Here is a 20,781-nt window from a genome sequence, read left to right as displayed (position 1 = left end):
AAATTTCATAAGGTAATAAAGGCTAGGGTGAATTCTAGATTTTATAAAGAATATGAAATGTTCAGTTACCTGACCATGCAAAACCTTGTCTGTAATGCCTGCGGTAGTTTTTAAAATCAGTTGTTTTAAGCTATCAGCTTTTGAATATAATTTCTGCAATTCACCAATTTTTAACCCTAGAAAAAGTTCTGGTTTTTCTACTGTATTCTTAGTAGGTTTGTTTATACATTCTTTGTTAGGTGTATCAGTGTGCTTAAGGTTAGGTTTAGTAAAAGAATTGGATTCTAAGAAGGATCTTCTTCTTTCTCTGTTTGACCCAGACAAAATCTCATCATCAACATCATTTTCCTCAGTGTCCAGACTTAATTTATCTTGAGTCAGATCGTGAAGTGAGGGTTGAGGCAAAGAAAATTCAGGTTCCTCTTCCACAAGTGGACCAATATTTTGCTGTTCCTTTGCTTTAAGGGCCCTGGCTTCTTTTAGTTTCTGAATTTTCAGGGCATATTCATATTCTAGCTTTTGCAATCGTCTTTTTTCCATAGCAATTAGCTCTGCTGAATGCTTTCTTGGACTTGATATTGGAGAATTGTCCAGTCTCATCATTTTGTTAGGCTGGGGGGAAAATGATATCAATATTTTATACTGTTATGACTTTATAAACAATTTTGGTAAGATAATTGTGCTATCCCTACAATACAATGCCAACATTATAAAACTAAGTCAATAATGAGACTAAAACAGTTTTACAAAAGCCTCCAACAGATTTGCTAGTTAATCTATGAGGTACAAAAAACAAACAAACAAAACAAGTCAAAATAAACCAAAAAAAAAAGTTTCCAAATATGTGGGTGCCATTTAAAAACAAAACTTTAATCTTGGGCTTCCCCGGTGGCGCAGTGGTTGAGAGTCCACCTGCCGATGCAGTGGACACGGGTTCGTGCCCCGGTCCAGGAAGATCCCACGTGCCGCAGAGCGGCTGGGCCTGTGAGCCATGGCCACTGGGCCTGCGTGTCCAGAGCCTGTGCTCCACAACGGGAGAGGCCACAACAGTGAGAGGCCCGCATACCGCAAAAAAAAAAAACAAAAAAACAAAAAAAACGAAACAAAACAAAAAAAACCCTTTAATCTTATTCTCTTCAAATCTGCAGGGAAAAGCTTGAACTTTTTATGCATTTCTTACCCTCAAAAGAATAATTAAAACCTTCTCCTTTTGAAACATTAAATATTTCTACAAACAACTTACTCCAAGGTGATCTTGTTCCAGTTTACGTTTTCCTATTTCTTTACTAGCCACTGCTTTTGCACGAGCAAGTTCTTCTCCATACTTCAGAGTCAAAGCTTTCTTAACTGTAACACGTTGTTGAACTCTGTGAATCTGAAATATAGGGTAATTCTGAATATGTAAATCTTAGGAGAGGAAATACATTCTTAAACATAATTTCTTTAGGGTATTCAAATGAAAATTAAAAATATGCTAATATTACATCTCAGTGGAGAACAATGTATAGGTTACACATTTTGATGGCTTTGGTTTATGGTTTTATTAAAAATTTGGCCCATAAAAATGTGTAGTAAACATGGGACTACAATATTTGAATTTAAGAAAAGAACATTACTTGTTCCTGAAGTTTCTTCAAAAACATTCTGTTGACACTGAGAATTTTCTCTGTTGCCTGAAGCTGCTCTGTAAGTTTTGTAATTTTTGTTTCAGCATTTCGAACAGATTCTTTCTTCTTAGCTTCTTGCTGTACTAGATTCTTTAAAACAGATTCATCTTTCATCAAGAGAATCCTAATTGAGAAATAACAAAAGTCTTATGAACGTTTTTCTAAACTAGTGGACTGACACCATCAGAATAAAAAACTTACGAAGTAATAGCTCATTTTTAAAAATATGTTTATGATACACAGAGGTTAATATTTTTAAGAATAAAATAAGTATTCAGATAGACACTGTTAAATTTTATGAAAGCAAATATGGGTTGGCAGTTTTTTTTTTTTGGCAGCACCACACGGCTTGCGGGATCTTAGTTCCCCGACCAGATACTGAACCCAGGCCCTCAGCAATGAAAGTGCAGAGTCCTAACCACTGGACCACCAGAGAATTCCCTGGGTCTGATCTTTAAAAAAACAAAACAAAACATGCATCTGAGTAATGTCAATTACAGTTGAAAAGCTATTAATAGTAACCTTCAATGTAGCCCTAAATAACTCCTGAAAAATGAGGACTTAAGAGGGCTTCCCTGGTGGCGCAGTGGTTAAGAATCCGCCCGCCAATGCAGGGGTCACAAGTTCAAGCTCTGGTCCAGGAAGATCCCAAAGGCCGTGGAGCAACCAAGCCCGTGCACCACAACTACTGAGCCTGCGCCATAGAGCCCATGAGCCACAACTACTGAAGCCCGTGCGCTGCAACTACTGAAGCCCACGCGCCACAACTACTGAAGCCCACATGCCACAATGAAGAGAAGCCCCGCTCACCGCAACTAAAGAAAGCCCGCATGCAGCAACGAAGACCCAACACCCCCCCACAAAAAATTAAAAACATAAAGAAAAAAAACCTTAAATAAAAAAAGAAAAATGAAGACTTAAGACAGAAAATCACTATGTTTAGTTTCATTTATAACGCTCCTAATAATAAACACACAAATAAACATCTAATAAACATAATCGAGCACATTTAATTAATTTACAAACCTCTAACTCATTTTATCTAAAGCAAAGCAAAGGAGAGAAAAAGAAGTCTAATTTTTAAACAATAGACAGATGTAAAAACTGGAACTGAGAAGTAAAAATCAGGACAAAAAGACAAATTTACAGATTTTCATCTTTTCAACTACTGAACATTATGATAAAAAAAAAAAAAGAAGCATCTTTCCCAGAAAGATACCATATTTCAAACAGTCACAACACATGACATCTAGAATGAATCATAAAAACAGAGAATATGTGATAAAGAGAATGGGGAATAGAAAGACAAAGAATTTTTAAAAATCTTTTCATTTGTTATAAAAGTTATTAAAGAAATGGAATCTAAATGAATTTATTTTAATTTCTTTTAAAACATACACCGTATCATTTCTCGTTGATAATTTTGGAGATTTATGGTCACCACAATATTTCATCTATGAGTAACATTTTTCAGATCTCTAACATCGGGGTACATCTTAATGTTACTGCATATCATAGTTTTTGCAATAACACAATATTTGACCATGTGTCTTACTTAACAGACTAAGTAATGACTATTTCCAACAATCAAGTCTACCAATTTTAACAATAAAAATATGCTTCCAATAAAGGTCTTTAAAAAACATGCCAGAGGTTTTAAAGCCATACATAAATCTGAAGGGGAAAACTTTCTTTTGAAGTCTTGGTATTTTTATTTAAACATTAATACTATTACTTCACGTAAATGTATAATTCAACAAAATGACAGCCTTCTCTAGGTCTATCAAGTATGAAAGAATTAGTAATCACACAGTATACTTATTACGGACATACACCACAAAAATATATCCCTCTAATATAGGAACACTTAGATACATGCAGTATTTAATCAGATAATGAGACTCACCTATGTTTTTTAAGTTTTGCTTCTGCATCTGTAACCTGCTTAGTAACCATTGCTATCCTGCCAATCCCATCAATTTCTACATCAGAGTTTGCTGGGGATGATGAACTTGTCTTCAGCTGATCTGATTTAATCAAACGCTGTTTCTCACGACTAAAACAATCAATAAAGATTAATAAATTACACCAAAAAATAAGCTGAAATTATTTTTTAAGATGTATTCTATTTCATAAAATAAAGTAAAAATATTAACTAAGTGACTAACATATTGACTAATAACAATGATGACCAATATGCATGACCCAAGTTGGCATTCAGAGCTGATAGTGTAGTTCTCCTTTGTAACAGCTTTTATCTTTTTCTAAGCTGTTTATACCTCGGTGCATCACTGCCTTCAAGCTTATAGATGATCATCTGGCTCCCCCTCCTGTGCAAGTTCTAAAAACATTAACTCTTCATCTTGGATAAAAATCATCATCTTCATTTCCCAATGCCAATAAACCGCATACAGATTAAGCACGGAAAATAGTACACACCTTTAAAGCTAATTACATAAAATGCCACTTACTTGGCAATCTCTTCCTTTAACAATCTATATTCAATCTTCTTTTCTTCAGGCAAAGCTTCAGGTGTTCGCATGGGATCATTTTCTTTTTCAGATTTTGGAGGTACTTTCGGTTTTGAAGCTTGCTAGAAAACATTTGAAGTTAACCAGATCAAAAGCTTTTATAATCCCACACTAAGATCTATATTTTACATTATCCAGTGCACATTTATATATTTAGAAATAAATATTTTCATCATTATTTTCTATTCCGTTTAAAAAAACACAATGCTGGCCATTAACCACCAAATTAATTGTACAATCCCAGTAAGTAGTCAAGACTTATGGTTTGAAAATAATTCAACTATTTCATATCTAAGCAACTGTTGCAATTAGGAATAGGGATAAAAGTTGTATTTAGGTGATACACTTTGATAAAAACACTATTTTCTGGTAATATAACAAAATTCCAAAACAATAAATTTCCTTAGTACAGAGGACAATTATCCACACAATTTTACTATTTTGAAGAAAGGGACAGTCAACTGGAAACAAAAATAAAAGGAGTTTTTTAATAGTTAAACCTATCTAAATTTATACACACTTCATTATATAAACTCCTAATAATACAAATACTTATTTGTATTATTTATAATTTCCATAATTCTTATTTATATTTCCATAATTCGATATATTAAAAATCTAAACCTCTAAGGTCTAATTTCCAGGAAAAACAAACAAACTTTAATGACTGTCAATAAATCTTCTTTTCATCTTTCATTACTGCACTTACCTCAGCAGTTCGTCTTGCTTCTTTAATCATGGACTCCAATCCACCAAAAACACTATTGGTTGACTTGGATGCCTCTCCATCAGATTCACTATCATCGGAATCATTTAGGGTTACAACCACTGATTTATGCTTTGGAAGCTGCAAAGACAGTATATTTGTTACTCTTGATGACAGAAGTATCTCTATCCTTTTCTTGGCTCTACCACAATTAGCTTCACGACCGTGAAGAAGTCACTTTATCTGTACGAATTTAAACTCATAAAAGTAATGGGTTTCAAGCAGACAGTCTATGGTTCCTCCTGTTTATATTGTATTAATTGACTTACTTTGTCCCACTCCACAGATACTGGTTATATCCAAAAACATAAAAATATTCTATTGATTATATTCTCAGTCTCTCTAGATACTACTATCATCATTTTCTTCATTAAGTTTTATTTTCTCCAACTTTCTATAAAAAGCATAATGCAATCTAAATTAACCTTTTAAAGCAAAAGAAAAAATTAATAATTCTACATTATTATTAATAAAACTTTTTGGCTTTTGTGCTTATATATGGAGAATAAGTTTACCGAACAGAGGCAAGATTTCAACTTGGCTTTGCTCCATTTATTTTACTTTAAACCCATTAGAAAACAAGGTAGAAATAAATTGTCATTTCAATCTCCTTAATAAACACTGAAAAACATCATAAGTTCTTCCATTATAGTACAGTCATTAATTGAAAAATTATGAGCCAAGATGGGAGAAATAAAAAATATATATAATATGCTAAAACTGACTAGACAGAAAATCTAAATGGACCAAGTTATATGGAACAAAAACTGAGGAAATGGCAAAAAATACCACTCTGAGGAAAATAATGCTTCCCAAAAAATATTATCATGAACTCTACCAGTTTACAAGTGAAGAAGCTGCCCCCATTTCACTATTAATAAATAAAAAATAATACATATATGTTTGTATATAATAAACTAGGAGTTAAGGAATAGGACAGCAAAACTGCAGACAAATTTCTCACAAGCTGTTTAAATAACAATAAGACTAATTATTTTGTTTGTTTTTACCGAGATCACAGTTCGTGGAAGACGAGGTCCTCTGTGAAACTTTGGGTTCTGTATCCTAGGCTGAGATACTGTATTAATACTGACTATCGATAGATTGCTTCTTGGCACAGGCTGTGAATTGTTCAGAACTGGAGGTGAAGGTGGGTCACTATTACTGGATGTTTCCTAAAGAAGAAAGAGACAGATATGAAGTAATTTTAAATGAAAAGAAATTTCTGTCACCTTTAAAGGTCTTGAGCAAAGTACTATCAGACTTATCCCCACTTTACTGAAAAGCCCAATGAATCCCAAACTAGCAGAGAAAAGTAGGGCTACCTAAAACTAAGCTCAATAGCACCACCTAGAGGTTCAGGTACCTAAATTACCTCTGGCTTGAAAGCTCTTTTATTTGCTAGAGATTTAAGTAGCTCTTCTCGAAGCAGCATTTCTTCCTCTTCTTCCTCATCTGCAAAAGGTGGTTTTGGAGGCTGTTCTGGATCTTCAGGTGGAAGAGGTGGTAAAGGTGGTAGAGGAGGTAGAGGTTCAAGAGAAACACACAAGCCTTCCACATAAGGCTGGCTCAAAGGTGGTATTGACTAGTTGTTTTTAAAAAAGAAGAAATAATAATTACTATGCAAATTTTACCCATTCCAAGTGTTTATCATTAGAGTAACATTAAATTAGAAAAAGGTATACAGGTTATTACTTTACTGTAAGCATAAGTGAACTAAGAATACTGGAAATCTCAAAACTAACCAAATCCAATATTCAGCCATGAAAAAGTATAATTTTTACAAAAAAATCAACAATATTTGAAACATTTAATTTATAAACTTCAAGATAGAGAAATCAAACTTTACAGTGTCTATCTGCCTAGATGACTACCTGAAAACAAACAGATAACAAAAAATCAGATACATACGACACTTAAGTAAAAATCAAAACTTAGGAACCAAAGGGATTCTGGGTGGGCGTAGTCTAGAGTATCTCAAGAATTAATTGTAAAGAAGATCACCACTACCCTCATAAAATCCTTGTGAAATGGCTTCTTCGAGATTATCTATAAAGACAATTTTACCCAAATCCTTGAATTTGCACATATTTTTGCTTCAAAGACCTTCCAGTATTTCCCTTGGCATATAAAACAATTCAAGGAAGAAAGAAAAAATAAAAATGTTTCTCTCTCACTCTCTGCTCTAATATTCCCCTCATCTTCAACTTCCTAGGACGACACCAGATATCTACCTAGGAACTGTGAAATGGCAAGGTCCCCACTAACCTATTATGAGAGATCCAGTGTGACCTCTAGGTTCTCTCATCTGAAATAACTTAAGAAATTTTACTTTGTGATCCCCCACTTCCTTTTTTTTTCTTTCTTTTTTTTTAACAGGGGACTGGCAGTTCTTTCAAAAGGTAGGGAAAAGAAATTAACTTGCATAGACAATGCTTTTCTTTTACTGAATTTTCAAATTAAAAGTAACTATTTAATCAAAAGAGGAGAAAGGAAAAAAGTTTCTAGAAGCACCTTAATGCACTTAAATCCCAATTCCCCCTAAAAAAATCCAAAACAATAGATAATTCTTACTCTGCTTTGGAATACATTTTCTGAGGAACAAAGAGGAACAAAGAGAAGAAAGAAGGAAACATACTAAGTACTGAAAGAAAGTCAACATGAGATTAAAAATTAGCTATGACCGCCTGGAAGGGTGGGAGGGAGGGAGACGCAAGAGGGAAGAGATATGGGAACATATGTATATGTATAACTGATTCACTTTGTTATAAAGCAGAAACTAACACACCATTGTAAAGCAATTATACCCCAATAAAGATGCTAAAAAAAAAATTAGCTACGAAAAAAATCTACCAAATGGATAGTCTGCCAATAACTAATCAACTGTTTATTCCATACATTTCATAGCTATTAATTCTGATAAGCAATTTTGATTTTACGCTCTCTACAAACCTAACAATTAATTACAGGCCAGCTTTTCAAAACAAATTAGAAAAGACATAAGGCTACATAATTTTCGTAGAAATCATATCAATTCTCACTTACAGAAACCTGAGGTGGTGGAGGCAAAGAAACAGATGGTGCCGGAGAAAAATACCCCAATGAACATTCAGAGAAGAATGGTGGTTGTACTGGTGAAGGAGCTGTAAAAAAATTTTTTATAAGAGTTTAATAATAGATATATTTCAATAGGAATAAATTAAATTTATGATATTTTTGAAGAAATACAATTGCATCTAAGTAGAGTACAAGTGAGATTTTATTAATCTCCAATAAAATATTTGACCTCCATGAGACCACCTCCACCTATTTAAAATTGTCCTTATATCATTACAAAATCAGCCATCCACTTATGCTGATATTTAGTCCCTCAAAACTCTCTACTTTGTTCTACTTTTCACTTAGTGGCGGTAACAGGGAACAGAGCAGGAAAGGCTAGAAACACACTTTTTTTTGGGGGAAATAAACATACTTTTTAAGAAATAGTAAAACAAAAAATTCCCCTAAATCTGCCAAAGTGTCCTAACCAAAGGAAAACAGTGATGTGGTGACTCCATTCCTCCCTTCATGTGGAGAAAAGTGAAGAAATGGACTATTTAAATTGGATAGAAAGCAAACAGGACTAGGAATGAAAAGAATTACCCACTGTATTTAATTATTAAAGTGTACACTTTTTCACATTTTAATAATTCCGGGGAATTCCCTGGTGGTCCAGCGGCTAAGACTCCCAATGCAGGGGGCCCAGGTTTGGTCCCTGGTGAGGGAACTAGATCTCACATGCCACAACTAAGAGTTTGCATGCTGCAACTAAGACCCCGACGCAGCCAAATAAATAAATAAATAAACATTAATAATTCTGAAATAGTTACTGATGCATCTCAGTTAAATTGTTAGCATTTCTTCCTTGGCAGCAGCTAAAAATATTGATAATTGCACTTTTTACTGTCAGTGGTTTCTTTAGACTCACTGAAATCTGGCAGATTCAAAGACTACTCTTGCTACTCAATAACCATACAACCTTAGGGAAAACTAAAATTTCTTCTTCGTCCCCGTTGTCTCTCAAGTCAATATGGATATTAACCACATGCCTTATATGGGGCTGACCTGTGGCCCAAATGATGCCATTTGACTATACACTGACCTTTAGAACACTTTACTTCTTAAAAACATAAATATTTGTAATGAATATGGCAAAAAGTAAAATTTACAAAATTGAGTAGAGTACATTCTCTGTATAATAATTTTTTACAAAATTCTTTTAAGAGGGTAGATCATAAAATTATTTTATAGAAAGAGTAATAATAATATTGTCAATACTTGGGAACTACAATGAATCATCTCCAAGAACCTGGAAATATGAAAATTAAAGATTGACCAAAGAGAATTAAACTATGAAATCAAAATACAAGATTATTAAATATGAACCGAAACACAGTAACCTGAAAATGAGCACTTTTATTAACATTACCAAATCATACAGATTTTGCCTTCTCTCTAGGCACACTAAAGTAGAATTCTAGTTTAATTTGGTCTCACAATACGACCACTGGAAGAAAAACACTGATCATGTGGCCTTGCAGGTAAGTATTCTAGTTCCTAGAACACCAACTGCATTTGGTTGTCTGCCTCAGTCTTATGTGTGTTAATTAGTAAGAGAACAGGTCTCTCACAGCTGATCACCACTGAATATCAACTAAAGCGAGCCTCTAGCCCGCAAGGATGGTCATACCCTAAAATGTGCAATCTAACTGAGGTACAGCCCTAACAGTTCTAACCAGCTGATCCTAAGACACCACTAGTATCACTTTCCATCTCCCTATTCCTACAGAGTATCATCAGTAGGAGGAGGAAGGAAGCCTAAAATCAAGAAAGATCCCCCCCTTTTTTTTAACTAAAGCGAAGAATGCCTTAGATACAAAGATATTAAGAAAGCAAAGGTTTATTTGTTTTTTAAAACAGTGTTCTCACCTTTCCCACAATCTTCACTTTTTAGATCACATAGTTAACAGTAAAACACTGCCTTCTTATTAAAATGCTATATAGAAAGAAATACTTAGAAATAAAGGTTAATATTACACATTTGAGGTTTGCTCTTGAATTATTTATAACACCAAATAATGTCTATGGTTGTACAGCCCACCAGCAAATCTCACTTTCATTACACATTTCTTTCAAGGTTTTGGGTAGCTTTGTGACCATTTTCTACTTAATAATTGTGAATATGCAAATGTTTTAAGGTTTAGCTCATACCTGGAGAATTGGTTTCACTATCTGTATCCATAGCAACTTCTTCATAGTTATCATATTGATAAATGCCTCCTCCACTATCAGTAGGTTGCTTATCTAAGGATCGTCTCAGGTCAGGATCTGAGGACTAATTACACAAGATTTTTTTTTAGTTTCACAATATTTTCTGTCTTAATCTATTCTTAGGCTAGAAATTACAAAACAATTTATAGTTATATTTTATGTAGAACAGTATCAAAAATCATGATGATCCAGTTAGAACTGCTTATCACATCTGATTGGGGAAATTCAACATACATGACAGGTACACTGTGGTTGACATTTTACAACTGTCAGAAAATGAAACTAGCAAGTACTATATATACAGATGAAATCTCCCAGAGTGAGCTGAGCCACTAAATAATCAGCTATTTCTCTAGAAAATAAGATGACCCCAAGCTCATAAATACTAATGGCCTCTCTCTGTAAGCTAAGAAATCAGATAAATGAATTCAAGTTTTATGTAATCAAAACTATATTTAGAATATTGCCCAAATAATCCATTAACATTTTAGTTATGAATAAACTAATGATAACTGAAGACTAAAAACTCTTGTCATGTGCTCGTATGTTTTCTTTTTTTTTTTTACTTCTTAAAATGTTCCACTCGGAGACAGTTCATAACAAACTGAAAACTAGCAAAAACTATCTGGGGCTTCCCTGGTGGTGCAGTGGTTGACAGTCCGCCTGCCGATGCAGGGGACACTGGTTCGTGCCCCAGTCCGGGAGGATCCCACATGCCGCAGAGCAGCTGGGCCCGTGAGCCATGACCACTGAGCCTGCGTGTCCAGAGCCTGTGCTCCGCAACGGGAGAGGCCACAACAGTGAGAGGCCCGCGTACCGCAAAATAAAAAAAAACTATCCAGATGGATATAAGAGTAACATACAACTATTAATACAATACTTCTCTAAAAAAAGATTCTATCAAAGTGCTTTCTGGAAGTTCAAAGTATGAATACTTATATATTCCTTACTTAAGCAAACCTAACTCTTGACTTGCTACAATTAAATAGCTCTTATTCTTTAATATCCCGCTATTCTTTAATAATACACCCACGAGTGTATGAGACTACACTCGTGAGTGTATTATTAAAGCTCAGAATTCTGAAATTTGTCACTGCTAATAGCAGATCAGTATTAAATCTCCAGTTTACTTCCTAACACCATCCATAAAAGACAATGATTTAGTCATTATCAATGACTTATACATAATAAAGGCTCATAAATGCTTGATAACTAAAGTCACATGCACTAACGCTATATGACGATTTAACTTTCTTTAAAATAGTCCATATCGGGCTTCCCTGGTGGCGCAGTGGTTGGGAGTCCACCTGCCGATGCAGGGGACACGGGTTCAAGCCCTGGTCCAGGAAGATCCCACATGCCACGGAGTGGCTGGGCCCGTGAGCCATGGCCACTGAGCCTGTGCGTCCGGAGCCTGTGCTCCGCGACGGGAGAGGCCTGCGTACCGCCAAAAAAAAAAACCAAAAAAGTCCATATCAATTAATCATGACACACTTCTAATTCTACATTACTAAAAAATGGAAAACTAATAGGAAACAGTCATTTTAAGAATAAGTCCTCACTACAACTCAGTAATGCTACTTTCTTCTAAACAGAAAATGACAAAAAAGTCAAAAGGAAGCTTTTCTAACCATAATATTATATTAGCCTTTCATTTCTTTTATTTCTAATATCTATAACTATAAAAACGACTCATTCTCAATTATAACCTACCTTCCCTTCTTCCCAAGAGTTATTTATATAATGAGCTCTATCAAACAAAAGAACGTAATACTTTTTCTTAGTTGACTGAATTTATGAAATAAGACTATAAGGACAGTTAAATTTGAGTAATATTTTGATTTTGTATTTTTGAACTCCTTACTTTACTCCTTGATCGCCTCTTTCCACCAACCAATTTCATGAATCGATTGTATTGCTCTTCCTGATTTGAGAGATCTCGAATTTTTCTGATTTCTTCTTCTCTTTTCCTTCTCTCTTCTTCTTCAGCTTGTTTCCGTTGATCCTCTTCTTTCTGTCTTTCCTGTTCTTTTTGTTGTTGTAGTTTCTTCCATGCCTTTGTTTGCTGCTTCCTCAATGCTTGTTTAGCTTTAAATAAAAAATACAGAAACATCAGTATCTATTAGAGTTAGAATTTTCTAGAAGATAAAAGAAAATAAGAGCTTTAACAATTTTTTTCATTATTAAGTCATATATACAGCTGCTCCTCTAAGTTCATTTATATACGATTATACTTTAGTCAGGATATAATTCTCAGCTCAAAACTTTCTGAATTAAAATCTAAAAACCATACTGATATAGGAAATCAATTAAAAGAATTTAACAGAAATGATCACCTATTTGAAAAAAAAAAAAAGAAATGATCACCTGTAGTGCTAACTTTTTTGGCCGAATGTGTTTTGGTACTGGTTTTAACTTTTTGCTGTACAGTTTTCATCTTAGTCAGCTTTTCTTTGCTTTCTTTCATCACCTGCTGTTCTTTTTGTTGCCATTTTTTACTGGCTGACTGAAGAGCCAAAAGACGAAGCTGCAATTCAGATAGCTCCTCTTCATCTTCACCAAGCTTCTTTAAAAAAAGAAACAGTTGCCATTTAAAAATTCTATTACTTGACTTTAAACATATTACAAAGTCAAATCTTTTATAAGATCAGTTAGTTTTAAGGCAAATACTTAAATGGTAAATATTAATACAAATAAAATAAGGAAACTGAATAACTTACCATAGCCCTATACTCTAATTCAGTCCCTGTACTACAAACAGAAGATCAATCTGTAGAGGGTATGTGTGTATATGTAAGTATGAAGGGTTAGAAGGGGAGAGTACAACTGATGATGAAAAAAAAAAGTTAAGGGTTAGAGATTGGCATTTAACTGCCTCCCAAACAGGAGTAGAAATCTGATGGCAGTGAATGCAAGAAGAAATCAACCCAGGGGAGGTAAGGAATGAAGAACGAAGTGGTTCCATAATCATGTGTACTTGTACTAGCCTTACAAGTACTACACAGAACAGGCACAGTGAATGTCAAGATACAAATTTGCAAACTTTTTAAAATATATATTTTATAAATCTTTTATAAATCTTTAAATCAGTTTTTTTTTTTAAGAAGACATTGATGAAGCATGGTGTTGTTTTTTTTTTTAAGATGTTGGGGGTAGGAGTTTATCAATTAATTAATTTATTTTTGCTGTGTTGGGTCTTCGTTTCTATGCGAGGGCTTTCTCTAGCTGTAGCAAGCGGGGGCCACTCTTCATCACGGTGCGTGGGCCTCTCACTATCGCAGCCTCTCTTGTTGCGGAGCACAGGCTCCAGACTCGCAGGCTCAGTAGTTGTGGCTCACGGGCCTAGTTGCTCCGCAGCATGTGGGATCCTCCCAGACCGGGGCGCGAACCCGTGTCCCCTGCATTAGCAGGCAGATTCTCAACCACTGCACCACCAGGGAAGCCCCCTTTAAATCAGTTTTAAAGGAAAAAATATGTAAAGATTTGCTTATATTAGAGCATTCCATGTTCTAAAGCTACAGATATTTATCTGAATATTGAAAATATTTTGAACACCCAAGACTTCTTCAGGGAAGCTAAAACAGGAAAACAGTTTAGGAACAAATGTATGAGAACTTTTTTTCAATTGAAATGACTTCTTAATTTTTTCACTCTACTTTTTTTGAGTTAATTTTTAAAATTATTCTATTCTGTACATTTTAGCTAAAATATAACTGAAAATGTCAGGCAACCTAAGCAGAGGTTCTAATTTGGAGTCCATGAGACTTTAGTGGGAGGGAGATAAGGAGTCCTTTGGCATCCCCACTCCTTGAAGTTAAATACAAAGCTGTATATGTTTTTCCTTTATGTGCATATATGGAAAAGGAGGGGCGACTCAAAAGAGGCTAAGACTCAAGAAGGTTAAGGCCCGCTTACCTAGTAACTTTCCCTTATAGGTGAATTGTAATTACATTTTTAAAATCCAATAAATTATTTAATTCTTAAACATAAAAAAAAAACAGTGGATCCTACCTAGTAGTTTAACCTTATATAGACTATTATAAATCTCTAATTAAACTACCAACACATATTTCAGTACTTCAGTTTACCCAAGCCAGGATACAGTTACTCTTTCCTTTTTTGGGAAATACATGTAACAAATGAGCTTAAAAATTATCATGAGTCTTTTTTACTCCAAGTCACTTAAACATATCAAATTCTACTGCTTGGTACTGAAGACCTACAGCGATGCTATTCAAAAATGGGACCAAAAAGCCATGTATGGCTATTTAAATTCAGCTAAAATTGAATAACAACTTTATTTCCTCAGCCACACTAGTCACATTCCAAGTGCTTAATAGCCACATGTAGCTAATAGCTACCATATTGGAGAGTGCAGGTATAGAACATTTCCATTATTGGAGAAAATTCTATTGGACAGTGCTAATCAGAGTTTAAGTAAAATAAAGCTATCATTACTGTTCCACTGAGACTTAAAAGGCTTTGATTATCTTTTGCTACTAACCCTTCTGGAATGAAAGAGACCACTGATTCTGTCATTCAACTATATGCTACTTAAAGCAGCTACTTGATCAGCAAGAGCACTGAGCCTCATTCAAACTCCTTGTTCTGACGCCTAAGTCCTATGTAACTTTAGGCAAGTCACTTGATCTATGCACATGAATCTTAGTTCATCTGTAAAAGAGATGTCAACCTACCTTACAGAGTTATTCAACACCATACACATATAAATGCACACACGTGTATGTGCACATGCATGTGTATCTATTATATTATCATACTTAAATTCAGGACCCTCTCTTTCCTAAAGCTTCTAGGCTCTTTGCATCATTTCAGTTTACCCATAAAAAGCATAAAAAACTGAAATCTTAACAGAAGAAACTGCAGATATTTCAGATCTCTAATTCAACAAACAAAAGGCTTGGGCCAGTGAGTACCTATTACACGTCAAACACAGTGCTTGATGCTCTTGTACTTTATCCTGCTGAACCTCACAACAACCCAGAGAACAGATGACATTAAACTCATTTTGTAGAAAAGAAAACAGAGGCAAGCAAAGGCTAAACAGCTTACACAAGGATCACTCAGCTAATAAGAGGAGCTAGAATTGGATACCAGGTCAAGGTTTGTCTAACTCCAAAGCTTTCTCACACAGCATAATCCCCCAAAATTAGGAAAAGAAAATCTGTGGAGGAAAATGAGAAGTTTCAAAATCCAAAAAAGCAGGGCTTCCCTGGTGGCGCAGTGGTTGAGAGTCTGCCTGTCGATGCAGGGGACACGGGTTCGTGCCCCGGTCCAGGAAGATCCCATATGCCGCGGAGCGCCTGGGCCCCGTGAGCCATGGCCGCTGAGCCTGTGTCCGGAGCCTGTGCTCTGCAACAGGAGGGGCCACAACAGTGAAAGGCCCGCATACCACAAAAAAAAAAAAAAAAAAAGCAAAAACATTATCTATAGATACATATAACATTTCAATTAAATTAAATGTAATCTAATTGAACTCAGTGGAGATACTCCAAGATGTCTCTCCAGATTTTCTTATCTTTAAGGCTTATATCAAAATGAAGGTATAGCAATGATGAAAAACAAAAAATGAGTGAAAAACAAGACAGAATTTCCCTTTCAAAAGAACAGAGTAAAGCAGTGCAAGAATCAGTCTTATAGAGATATCCAATCTCACAAAGCAGTATCTTACCTTTTCAGATAGAATATCTGAGGCACTAATTCTTCTCGTTAAATTTTGTTCCTTATCTTCTAATCCTTTAAAATAAAACAGCATACTCTGAATGCTTTAAAAGGTTGCCACAATCAATTTAAAATAAAATGCTACATGATATTTACTAGTATTTATTTTAAACAGTCTCATTAAAGGGTCTCATTTTCTCAATCTCTCAACCAAAAGGAAAGAATGTTGTTAGAGAGAATGAAAATCTGAACAAACTTTCCACATCAGCCTCATTTCTGAAAGTTATAATGCAAAAACAATTCAAAATATTAAATTATAAATTAAAACTGCACTATGGTAAGAATGACTTCTGAACTAAAAATAATTATTTCAAATAAGAACAGAATTTACACAGCAGATAGACAAGAAACAAAGCTTCATTACTGAATAGATAATACACAGAAAAGAATATGTGATGATTAATTCAGACCTCAAAAGTTGAAATGAATTCAACATTTAGAGATTGTATTGGATTTATTCATTAAAGAAATGTCTTCGGGACTTGGCCAAAAAGTAGAAAAAAAAAGAAATGTTCTCTATTTATGCAGAAAAGCATCAACAGAAGTAGGTTAAGTATCAACCAAATTAAGTCCTTCCACACATTTTCCAGAATTCTAGCCTTGGGCCCAGATTTCTGATTAAGCTATTACAAAATCTTATTTATATATTATCTAATCTATGACAGCTCTACAAATTACACAGTAAAGTTACAGTACATATATAATAGTACTGAGAGAGGCACTTTCATAGCTAAAACAGATTAAGTTAAAAACTAAGAAAATCTTTTCTCAAGATGACACAAATAAATTTGCAAAGCTAGGATTCAAACTAAGTCTAAACTCCAAGCCTAGTTTTTTTTTCCATAATACCACTACCAGTATTCCAAATATCCTAATTTGATTGCTCAAGACCTACTGATAAAAGAATAGGCAACTTATTCAATACACAGAAAAATTATTATATCAAGTACCTAGCAAAAGTAAATGGAAGGCAATCACCAAACTTTGAGTTAGGTCAGTTCTGCCATAAGGCTTGTTTTGGAAATATGAATTTGTTGCAACATGATTGATATATTAGAAAATAATCTGAGGACAACACAAATTTCACATTTGCTTATGTACAATTTGCATCCAAGAAACACTAAGAGAATGCAGAAAGCTGCACCCAGGTGATCCATGTAGGAATATACAAATCCCACGCATGGTGATCAATTTACCAGCTACTTCAGTTCACTGTATATGCACACCCATCCCCATCTGGTGTTGCAACTTACTGTCCAATTTCAAATAACCTCCCTTGCTCTACTTCACAGTAACTCATAAGCTGCAGATCTACTTCCACAAGCGCATTTTAGGTCTTTTCCAAGGTAAAGTGACATATTTATTGTAGTATTTCAAGCATTTTTACCCATTTAATGTGTAAACCTGCATTACTGTTTTTATTAGATTCCAATCTTTTTTCATGTGCCACTGACAAAGTTTTTGAGTGTTGTTTTCCCTAACACCATTTGCCCCTAGCACTGTGCCTTTTATTGTGCAATTCTGCAGTGTAGTGATTTCCAGGAATGCATGTCACCTTATAACAAAACTGACCATACTTCAAAGAATAAGAGAACAGTAATAACTATTAGACAAAAATGAACAAAGAAAAAAAATAAAGACAGACTTTCCACAATAAATGTACAAAGAACTTTTCTCCTATACTATGAGTCATTAGTCATGAGAGTTTATTAGTTGATGAGGCTCTCTTTCGTCTATAAAAGATGGCAGCACCTCCCTTTAAGGGAGCATAGAGGCAACTATCCACTAAGCTGGCAGCTACCTAATGAGCACAATGTCACCTGAAAAACAAGCACAAACCGTAAATTTCAGACCATAAATCTAACTTTACACAAAGATTAATAAAAGCAGGTTATGATTTAATTGACCAAACATGTAGTTTGGTCCTTCTGTCGTACCACTATCATGGATCTCTATAAAAATATTTCTATTTCAATTCTTACTCAATACTTCCGAAATGAAAATTGGTCTTGTGCAGTCATGCAGTATTTTTTAAATTATTACCTGAAATTCTAAACTGAGCTAGAGACAGTCAGGATATAGGTGGTAGCTAAAACCATAATAACTGAGAACACCCAAGGAGAAGAGAACAGTGAGTACATCAACAGTTAAGAAGTTACATAGGAAAAGTATTTTTTTTTAAAAAAGGAAAATCAGAAAGTTGCAAGAAACTACTGATATGTACAGTAGCACAGAAATCCCCAAATTTCAGGATTAGTGAGAAAAACATCACTGAATATAACAGATGTGTCTACTCCCTACAGGATACTCTCAACATAGCAGCAGTGATCCTTTGAGAATTTAAAACAAATTATGCCAATCCTTTGCTCAAAACCCTGCAACAGCTCCTATTTCACTCAGAATAAAAACCATCTTACAAAATACTACATGATCTGTCCCAACTCATTATCTCTGACCTCTTCTCTCCCACTACTCATTCCCCATCACTCTCTCTTCTTTAGTGGCACTGGTTTTCCTGTTATTCCACAAATATGCCAGTACCCTTCTGCCTAAGGGTCATTACTCTAGTTCAGTGATTCTCAAACTTTATCAAGTATCAGAATCAACAAGAGGGCTTCTTAAATACAGATTGCTGGGCCCCATTTCCAGAGTTTCCAATTTAGTAGATCTGGGGTAGGGCTTAAGAATTTGCATTTCTATCAAGTTCCCAGGTAAAGAAGGTCCAAGGACCACAGTTAGAAAATCAATGCTCTAGCTATTTATTCTCTTTGCCTAGAAACCTATTTCCCCCATTTGGCTATTCCCCCACCGTCTTCAAAGCCTTTGTTTAAATCTCACCTTCAAATTCAGGCCTCTCCTGATCACCCATTAATACTGCAGCCTATACCCACTATCTCCATCCTAACTTACTTACTGCTATGCTTTTTCTCTCTCTACAACTGTTATTTACTCATCATATTTACTGTCTCCTCTTCTTAAAATGCAAGCCCATAAAGGCATAAATGACTGTCTATTTTCCACTGATGTACTTCCAAGAGGCTGGAATAAAGTGCTCAACTAAATTTTGCATAAATGGAAGAATGAAATAAAAAAGGAATGAAAATGAAAAATGAATTTTGCAATTAGGTCAAAGTAACTGTGCCATGAGTAGTTTCAGTATTCTGGTAGGGTGAGAAAAGCAAACTACATTGAGTTAAGAAGGAATGACAGGTGAACTGAAAGGAGTCAGCGTAGATTAGCCTTTCCGGAAGTCTAGTTGAAAAGACAGAAGTTGGGCTTCCCTGGTGGCAGAGTGGTTAAGAATCCCCTGCCAATGCAGGGGACACGGGTTCAATCCCTGGTCTGGGAAGATCCCACATGCCGCAGAGCAACTAAGCCCGTGCGCTACAACTACTGAGCCTGTGCTCTAGAACCCACAAGCCACAACTACTGAGCCCGCATGCTGCAACTACTGAAGCCCGCGCGCCTAGAGCCTGTGTCCTGCAACAAGAGAAGCCACCGTAAGGAGAAGCCCGCGCACTGCAACGAAGAGTAGCCCCCTCTCGCCAACTAGAGAAAGCCTGCGCACAGCAACAAAGACCCAACACAGCCAAAAATAAATAAAATTTTAAAAATGTTTTATTAAAAAAAAAAGATTGATAGCTGACTTTTCAAAATCAACAATGGAAGCCAGAAAATATCTTCAATATACTGAGAATATAATTAACTAATCTAGAATTCTAAACCTAAGAAAATTGTCTTTAAAATAGGATAAACAGAAATAAGTTTTTCATATAGCAGACACAAACTAAAGGAAATTCTTAAAAATGTATTTTAAGCATAAGTGATTCTAGACATAGAAGGAAGAGTGAGCCAAGAAAGTGTTAAATACATGGGCAAAGGTAGGCAAATACTGGTCCTTGTATATCAAGGAAAGGGTAAATAACTTGATTAACTTTAAACACTGATAAGAATTCATGTTACAATTCCTAAAGGAATCAATGAGACCAAAAACTTTGTATCTAACTTCCAAATGAGTAAAAGAAAAAAAAAAGTTGTTTTAAAAAAAAGTCAAAAGAGGCAAGACAGAAAAAAAAGAAAAGGAAATAAATACAAATATCAGTAATCATGAAAAATGTGAACTATATGTTCTTGTTAAAAGACAAAGATCGTCAGGTTAAACTACAAATGAAATCCAGCTCCATACAATGTACAAGTAACATCTGGGACATGAAGATACAGAAAGACTGAAAGGATGGAAAGTGATATACAAAGCATATATACTTAACAAGAGAAAGATGGTGTGTTTATTAACATGAGACAAAATAGTCTTTTAGGCAAAAACATTACTAGAGATAGAGATCACTACATAATAATGAGAATAATAAGTCAATTCCCCAGCCTCAAAATATTTAAAGCAAAAACTGAAAACTAGAAATCCACTACCATACTGGCAGATTTTAGCAAGCCTCTCAGCAATTGACAGATCAAGCAGATCAAAAAATGTTCATATCTTAGAAGGAAGATGTGAACATAAAAGCTTGATCTAAGGGCTTCCCTGGTGGTGCAGTGGTTGAGAGTCCACCTGTCAATGCAGGGGACACGGGTTCGTGCCCCAGTCCGGGAAGATCCCACATGCCGCGGAGCGGCTGGGCCCGTGAGCCATGGCCGCTGAGCCTGCGTGTCTGGAGCCTGTGCGTCTGGAGCCTGTGCTCCGCAATGGGAGAGGCCATAACAGTGAGAGGCCCGCATACCGCAAAAAAAAAAAAAAAAAAAAAAAAAAAAA

General features: G+C 35.1%; 1 protein-coding gene across 2 annotated transcripts in view; it reads right to left on the bottom strand.

Annotated features, from left to right (window-relative positions):
- The window catches only part of ZFC3H1 (zinc finger C3H1-type containing), a 51,714-nt gene that overhangs the window by 21,153 nt on the left and 9,780 nt on the right, over nt 1–20,781 (bottom strand). Inside the window, exons 3-15 of one of the 2 annotated variants that reach the window (XM_024736457.1) lie at nt 15,967–16,031; nt 12,642–12,840; nt 12,139–12,362; nt 10,215–10,338; nt 8,010–8,107; nt 6,340–6,549; nt 5,975–6,139; nt 4,908–5,045; nt 4,139–4,260; nt 3,574–3,723; nt 1,617–1,791; nt 1,244–1,375; nt 70–612 (exon numbers count right to left, since the gene is read on the bottom strand). In XM_024736457.1, coding sequence (XP_024592225.1) covers nt 70–612; nt 1,244–1,375; nt 1,617–1,791; nt 3,574–3,723; nt 4,139–4,260; nt 4,908–5,045; nt 5,975–6,139; nt 6,340–6,549; nt 8,010–8,107; nt 10,215–10,338; nt 12,139–12,362; nt 12,642–12,840; nt 15,967–16,031 — 2,345 coding nt within the window. The remainder of the gene's footprint in view (nt 1–69; nt 613–1,243; nt 1,376–1,616; nt 1,792–3,573; nt 3,724–4,138; nt 4,261–4,907; nt 5,046–5,974; nt 6,140–6,339; nt 6,550–8,009; nt 8,108–10,214; nt 10,339–12,138; nt 12,363–12,641; nt 12,841–15,966; nt 16,032–20,781) is intronic. The other variant, XM_024736458.1, reaches the window with a different exon arrangement.

This window comes from Neophocaena asiaeorientalis, unplaced genomic scaffold (genome assembly GCF_003031525.2).
Source record: "Neophocaena asiaeorientalis asiaeorientalis breed wild unplaced genomic scaffold, Neophocaena_asiaeorientalis_V1.1 scaffold134, whole genome shotgun sequence".
Classification (NCBI taxonomy): domain Eukaryota; kingdom Metazoa; phylum Chordata; class Mammalia; order Artiodactyla; family Phocoenidae; genus Neophocaena; species Neophocaena asiaeorientalis.
The sequence above is the reverse complement of the archived record's forward strand: the minus strand, read 5'-3'. Positions and strand labels throughout refer to the sequence as shown.